Here is a 7,302-nt window from a genome sequence, read left to right as displayed (position 1 = left end):
GGGAACCAATATGGGCATCCAGGTCCTGCCATTGGTTATTGACCAAAGAGGTGTCACGGTCATGTGTGCGTGATTCTCTAACCCGTAGGGTCCCGCATGCTTAATGTTTGGTGATGCTAGAGTAGTATTGGGATATGTACGTTGGTGGCTGGATGCTGTTCGAAGTCCCGATGATATCCTGGACATGATGAGGAGCTTCAGAATGGACTGAAGGTAAAAATTTATATATGGAAAAGTGATATTCGGGCTCCGAAAAGGTTTCAAGTTTTTCCGGTAATGTACCGGGAGTGCTGAGGGGTCACCGGAGGTCGACCGGGAGAGTACCACGTGACCTGGGGGGCACATGGTCTGAGGAGGGGGCGCACGAGCCCCTGGTGGGATGGGCGCCACTCCCTCCCCAAGGCCCATGCGCCAAGGGTGGGATGGAAAACCCTAAAGGGGGTGCCCCTTGCCATGGGGGCCAAGGCACCCCCTAGGCCGCCACCACCCTCCCTTGTAGGAGGGGCTAGGGATGGCGCCCCTCCCCCTTGCCCCTATATATAATGGTGGAGAAGAAGGACAACCGCACCCCAAGTCTTGGTGCAACCCTCCCTCTCTCCCTTCCTCGTTTTCTCCTGCATTCGTGATCTCAATAGTGCTCGACAAAGCCCTATCGGGATAGCACCACCACCATCGCTGCCACCGTCAATCCTATCTACTAACCCGCCTTGCTTGTTGTATGAAGGAGGCAGAGTCATCATCGAGCCGCACGTGTGCTGAACCCGGAGGTGCCGTCCGCTCGGCACTAAATCTGATTGAATCATGAAGAGTACGACTACATCAACCGCGTAATATACGCTTCCGCTTAACAGTCTATGAGGGTATGTAGACACACTCTCTCCCTGTCTTTGCTAGCATCTCCATGGAATAGATCTTTGGTGTTCCATAGGATTATTTTTGTTTCCCATGCAACGTTTCGCATCACACAAGAACTTCTAGTAACTAACACCACAACATCCCAAAATGAAACAACACTCACAACAATACTTCTTCAGCATCTAGACTTCTAGAACATCTTCTAGCATCAACAAAAGCATCACATCACCTACCACCATCTTCACTTCTAGAACATCTTCACTTCTTGAACATGAGCATGACCAATGCACCAACACCTATCAGCACCACATCAACTAGCAGCATATTCATGAGCATCACCGGCTCTCTCCCAAGCATCATCAGTGCATAAGCTTGCTGCTTGGTCATCAAATTTGCACTATCATTCTTCATAACCTTCCTAGGCCAGCTCGTTGATCCATTCATGCAGGTAAGCTCTTGTGCTTTCAGTAGTTCCTCCCTACGGTCCTCCCTCGCACCAATATCATCCACAAATGGCATCCACGACGAGAAAGCGCATGTCAACAAGGTACTGAACATAGTCCAATTCCCAACGCCAGAAATCGTAGTTGACCTATCCCAAAAAGACAAGCCCATCAGTCAAAAACTCCAATCTTTCGATCCAAATCCAAAGAGAAACCATGGAACTGAAATAAATCAAAAAGAATCACTAAGCCCACGACCGTGGCATTTGTAGAAGACCCACCCGTCATGCTTCTGGGTGGTGAAGACGTACATGCACACCTTCTACTTGTAGAATGTGCAGTGGATTAACGGCAACACCAAGACGTGTCGGTCGACAACAGAGGAGGACGAGCTTCCGACAAACATGAGCACCAGAGGGGAGTGGTGGTGGCCGATTCGACTAGATGTGATCCGAGCTAAGGCGGATTCGACGACGGCGACGATGGCGGAACAGAGCGAGCGAGGGAGGAGTAAAGGGATAGAAGAGGCAGCGCTCACGGGTTAGGGATTTGAGGGATTCGTGAATTTTGTTTTTTTTACAGAAAACACCTTCATGCAAATTTAGTCAATTATAGAGGACTACATTATGGTCAACAGTTGGTCAAACTAGCGGTCTATCCATCATGTACGTGTTATAATGACCTATTTTTACGTTTTATCATATTCAGTGTCCGTAATGAGCGTATTCAAAAGTTTGATGACCACATCGTTCTTTCGTCGCAATTATAGTGACCATGACTGTATTTATCTCCTAAATAAATCGGCTCATTGTCTAGCTCATTTTTTAGCGGTATTGTTTAGCTTAGCAAGGTCTTGATCTTCCTCATGGAGAATTTTGTGTTTCGATGATGATATTCCAGCTTGTGTAGCTGAGCTTGTATCGGACGACTTAGGCCCTGTTTGGATCCTAGGGTTAGAGTTAGGATGGGTTAGATTTGAACTATCTATCTAACCCTTAAAAATCCAAACAATTAGGGTTAGAGTTGGTTACATGTATCTAACCCACCTAAAAACTCTAACCCATCGAAAAAGTGTTTTTTTTGAGTTAGACTTAGGCGGGGACAAAAAAAAAAAGAAAAACAAAATTTCACATCCAGCCGCATCGGATCCTGCCTCCCACCAACCCCGCTCCCGTCGCTCCCTCCCTCCTCACCGTCCCGTCCCAGCCGCCGGCCGCCGCGCCGTTCCGCCCCGCCCCAGCCCCAGCCGCCGGCTGCAGCACCCCGCCCTGCCCCGCCCCGCCGGCTGCAGCACCCCGCCCCGCGCCGTTCCGCCCCGCCCCAGCCCCAGCCGCCGGCTGCTCGCCTTGGGTGCGTGGCGTTGTTGCTACGTTGTTCTTTGGTTCTTGCTGTTTAAAAACACGGGGAAAAAAATAAAAAAGGGGCCGCCGCTGGACCAGCTAGGGTTGGCCGGCTGCCCGCTCCGGCCCCAGGTAAACTCTGCTCACTCCTCCTCCCTTCCTCCACTGTTCCCGCCGTCCGTCCGACGCCCTACCGGAAGCAGCCTCCTCCCTCCTCCCTCCTCCATCAGACTCGCTGCGGCTTCTCCATCCATATTCCCGAAACCCTCTCTGGCCAGCAGCGCGAAAACCTTCGGGAGGCTCTCTCTTCGTGCGGGCGAGGCGCCGACGACAGGGACCAGCGGTCCCCAGGCTCCTAGTTATTCCCCGGTTCGCAGGCCATGGCGTCTGCAGCGGAGGCCGCCGGAGAGGCCTCCACCTCCGCGGCCGAGGTGCGGGATAAGCCCGTCGTCGTCCGGGTCAAGCGCAAGCCCTCGCAGGCCCGCCCCGATGCTTTCTGTGAGCACTCCTCCAGCCTTCCCCTTTCCTTCCGTTCCTCATACCTCTCTGTTTCATCAAATTTTAAAGTGAAAAAGAAAGGGTTTTTTAGGTAAATAAAAGTAGCCTTTTTTCCTGTGCTTTGTTAGGGCTGGAGATCAATGAGAGGCCCATGAAGAAGGCCATGCTCGATTTCTCGAGCCTCTCCATCTCCCAACCCTCTTCCACTGCCCAAGGTATGGACCAACCACCTCCTATTTGCATGTGACCTGTCACTGATGATTTGACCCTATTTAACATAACTCACCATTGATAAGCTTCAGAGGAACCACGGGTGAAGAAGCTTCTTGTCCAGCATGTCGAGACAGTCCATCATTCTGGAGCTGTTGAAGACGTTCTTCACTCCCTTTTGGTAATATTCGTTAAGTTGTGTTGTATTTCTTTCTTGTGAAGCTGATTGAGCATCAAACAGATTTTGTTGGCCTCACATGACGAACATAACTTCTCTGAAATTGTTAAGATATATGTGACAAGTTGTACTCTACATGGATGGAGCAAAAGGAATTACTAGTTCCGTCAATATGCAGTTGCTCGATGATCAACGGTAGTTATTCTCAAGATGGGAATGGGCCGCTGTTACCCATTGAGACGTTGGTCTGACCCAAAATTTCAAGGCCAATTGGGTCTTCTGGCTCGGCTTCGTATGAAAAATGGGCCAAGGGAGCCGGACACTACAGTCCCATCGGGTCGACCCAAATTTGGTTGCCCAAAGTTGTAGTAGCCTCTGCAGTGGCATATGCATTTATGAGGGTTATTAGCCTTGTATTTGTAGAAAATTTTAAAGTATTGATCCAAGATTACCTTTGTTCTAGAGTTACAAATATGCTAACGGCCGTATGTACGCCTTGTTTTTCTTTGAAAAAAATAACTCTAGAGATCCTAACATGCTAAAAAATTCTACCACTAATGATGCTATTTGTAAAGATGTTGTGTTACTACTTCCTATTTTGTGTCACTCAAAATGGGTCGGACCATGTTACCCAGTGGGGCATGAGGCCGATCACCATTAGACCATTGGGCTGGCTCCATGTCCCTGAACAAAGCAGATGGCCCAACGGTACCAGGTCCAGGCCGGAGCGGGCCGGCCCATTCCCATCCTTAAGTTGTTCTATATAACTGCATAATAATACATTCTGTTTGTTTTTAGCATTCTGGCCTGAGCACCAAAGAGATAAAGAGCAAGACAAAGGAGAGAAATGAAAGAATGAAGCAAGACAAAGTAAGTCCCTTTGCAGTTATTTACTTAATTATTGTTGTTCTCGTCCCCCTGAGAAGGTTTTGAATAGCGGGTAGCGGGCTGGTAGCGGATTGGGGTCCATGTAGCGGAATGCGGATGGGTGGCGATATTGCGGGCACTATGTCCGCATAGCGGATTTGTAAAAACACTAGATTATTGTTTATATTTCTAGATCTTTAACAAAAAGTAATGACATTTAATTTCAGCAATAGCGCTACCACAATAGTGGCCGTTATCTCCGCTATTTAAAACTATGCCCTGAGGACCACTTGAATAATTAAGCCTTCCTTTTTTTCTCATTGAGCATTCGAAAGATCCACTGCTGAACTACAATGTCATAAGAAGAACTTCCTATTCGGAATTTGGAATAAAGTTACTCGATCAAATTCTAAGATAGTTCTCTTTTGTGTCAACAGAAACAAGACCAGCTACGTTCAGCAGCCAGACAGAGGCATGAGGTAATTTTATTCTGGCTAGTAAACTTCTTATCCTTAAGTTATGTGTATTAATTATGCACCGCTGGGATCAAGCAAATGTGTTGTAAAGGGACAGTAAAATTATTTTAGGTGAGAAGGGTTTGGACAAGTGTTGTACTCCCTCCGTTCCTAAACATAAGTCTTTTTAGAGATTCCACTATGGACTACATATGGAGCGAATGGAGGGAGTATATAGCATGATCAATTTCTACAATTAATACATGACTCTGAGTAAGTGTAGAGTGTTATGGGTGCAACTTATCTATTGGATCGGGGCGGGACCACGGAAGCCGCGCCAGGACAGACCGGCGACGGTGAGACGTGGCGGAAGGGAGTAGCAGCAGGGTTGACCCGCGGGTGGTGGACTCGGATGATTGTAGCAGCAGGAGGTGGAGTCGGATGGGAGGCGTGGGAGAGCAGCGCCAGCGAGAGGAGTTCAGCACAACCGGCCAAGGAGAAAGGTGGTGGTGTAAGATTAGATCGAGAGGGCGAGTTGCGACGTCCAAAAAAAATCCCTAAACCTGGGCTCATGATACCGTGTTATGGATTTGACTTATCTCTATTGCATAGCCCAAGGGGCAATATAGCACACAAGACTTGGGGTACAAAGAAGGAAACATAGCCTAATAAGGACTCCCTAGGCTAATACTAATACTCCTTAACATAGAGCATGCTCTTTTCCTTTCGTATGCTTGAGAATCAGATTGTGTTTTCTTTCGAATAGTGATGTATAGCTTGTATCCTTTGCATAGCTGGTGAAGGCTATTATGCTTTCTTGACAGCAGGACTTTTTTTTGCCAAGTTCTTATTTTCTTCGCATCCATCAAAGACAGGGGATGATGTTGGTTCTCTGTTTCCCTCATTGTTGGTAATAGTTTTTGTCAATGGCCCTATATAGAATCTTGGAAGAAATGCCCGCTTTGCACAAATATGGAAGAGTCGGAAAGGAGACAATAATGAGGCTGATGAAACACTGAGAGAAATGTGTCATCTTTATGATGCCGTCCAAGTAGATTCGGATGGAGAGAAGCATCCAGCAGAACCACAGTAAGTTCTGTTTTGGATAACTTATCAGTTCTTCTAAAACAAAATGGTGAACTATCATGTGGTTCTTAATGATGCTCTCTGCAGGATGACCTCTGTTGAAGAGGGTGCGATTTTATGCAATTTTCTTCCGCTTCTACGGGAGCACTTGCCGTCGGCTGCTGAAGAAATCGAATCTGATATTATTTCGCTAGCACAGTCAGAAGGTATGTAACCTTCTTTCCTTTTAGGTGCCCATGCCACGTAAGTTTTAACAGTGTGTCAGTGTGTGTGAAAGAGTTGAGATCCTTGTTTTGATAGCAAAGTGTAATAATGCATTTTATAGTAATCACAAGCATTTTTTGCTTGGGCACTAATATTAATGAACGTTTTTCCTGATGAGTAGATTCAGATGTTTATGACATATATACTGTCAAGGAGGTGGATGATACGAACATGGAGTGCGCATCTGCAGCTGCATACCCACTGTAATTTTTATTCAAACGTGTTACTAGATTCCATTCTTTCTTGTGGGGACTCTTCTGACCAGTCTTCTTATACTAGGTTACAAGTGGACGATGAGGATGGCGAATGTTACGATGATGATGAGTATCCATATGATACTGATGATTCAAATGGTAATTGTGCAATCATTCTGCTTCTGCAATTAATTGGTAAGATCTTTGTTATACAAATCATCTTAAAAGTTGTGTGTTAAACAGCTGAAGACAACCCACTCTATGATTATCCTGAAGAACAATCAGAGGATGAGGATGATAGCAGTGACGAGAATCCATTTGCAGATGTGGATGGCTCTGGTTCCGAGTACGAGAATGAAGAGGTTGAAAAATCCAATGATGATGATGACGATGAAGAGTAGCGACATCAGAAAATCATGTTTTAGATGGGTGTAATATTTGACGATGAAATTGGATGAGACAACCTCTTGCGTTGGTAACTCAGAGGAAATTCATCGCTAGTCCCACTGTCATCGAAACATTGTACTGGCGTTAATATTTTTTAAGAAAGGAGGCAAAAGATTTGCCTCATTCATTAATTAAGAGGGAAAGGAGTATAAAGTTTGTGTTACAACGCTCATCATGTTACAACATCAATACAAAAGGTCTACTCTCGTGGCATGATGGATCCCAATTTCTTTGCATCTGCGGTGACCCAGGTTTGGACCTCAACCTTGATGTTAGCAAGTAGAACCGTCGACGGAGCACTCTTGAGATGGAAGATGCGAGCGTTCCTTTCATTCTAGATTGTCCAAGAGATGAGCATGGAGAGCGTAGCCATGGCCTTCCTATTCGGAATGGTAGAGGCGGAAAGCCTATCCACCACTCCTCGGTCGAATGTGAAAGTGCCAAATAGAAGTGTTGATGTTCTCG

The 7,302-nt window shown here is 46.5% G+C and overlaps 1 protein-coding gene across 2 annotated transcripts; it reads left to right on the top strand.

Moving 5' to 3' along the window:
* Positions 1-2,457: 2,457 nt before the first annotated feature.
* On the top strand, positions 2,458-6,968 carry LOC123448153 (RNA-directed DNA methylation 4). 2 transcript variants are annotated; one of them, XM_045124943.1, is made up of 10 exons: positions 2,458-3,136; positions 3,265-3,351; positions 3,433-3,527; positions 4,323-4,394; positions 4,829-4,870; positions 5,787-5,935; positions 6,020-6,138; positions 6,318-6,399; positions 6,476-6,549; positions 6,634-6,968. In XM_045124943.1, the coding sequence occupies exons 1-10, from the start codon at positions 3,019-3,021 to the stop codon at positions 6,789-6,791; spliced, it is 996 nt and encodes a 331-aa protein (XP_044980878.1). In that variant the 5' UTR covers positions 2,458-3,018; the 3' UTR covers positions 6,792-6,968. The 2 variants fall into 2 exon arrangements, with proteins under 2 accessions (XP_044980878.1, XP_044980879.1); XM_045124944.1 differs by having other exon boundaries at positions 2,464-3,136; positions 3,439-3,527.
* The last annotated feature ends 334 nt before the right edge of the window (positions 6,969-7,302 follow it).

Source organism: Hordeum vulgare, chromosome 4H, assembly GCF_904849725.1.
Source record: "Hordeum vulgare subsp. vulgare chromosome 4H, MorexV3_pseudomolecules_assembly, whole genome shotgun sequence".
Taxonomy (NCBI): domain Eukaryota; kingdom Viridiplantae; phylum Streptophyta; class Magnoliopsida; order Poales; family Poaceae; genus Hordeum; species Hordeum vulgare.
This window is presented reverse-complemented; position numbering and strand designations above follow the sequence as displayed.

Bases quoted from the DNA above. Each gene is read 5' to 3' on its own strand.
- LOC123448153 (XM_045124943.1), top strand. From the start codon at position 3,019: ATGGCGTCTGCAGCGGAGGCCGCCGGAGAGGCCTCCACCTCCGCGGCC. The intron at 5,936-6,019 runs GTAAGTTCTGTT...TGCTCTCTGCAG, and splicing joins AAGCATCCAGCAGAACCACA to GATGACCTCTGTTGAAGAGG. The intron at 6,400-6,475 runs GTAATTTTTATT...TTCTTATACTAG, and splicing joins TCTGCAGCTGCATACCCACT to GTTACAAGTGGACGATGAGG.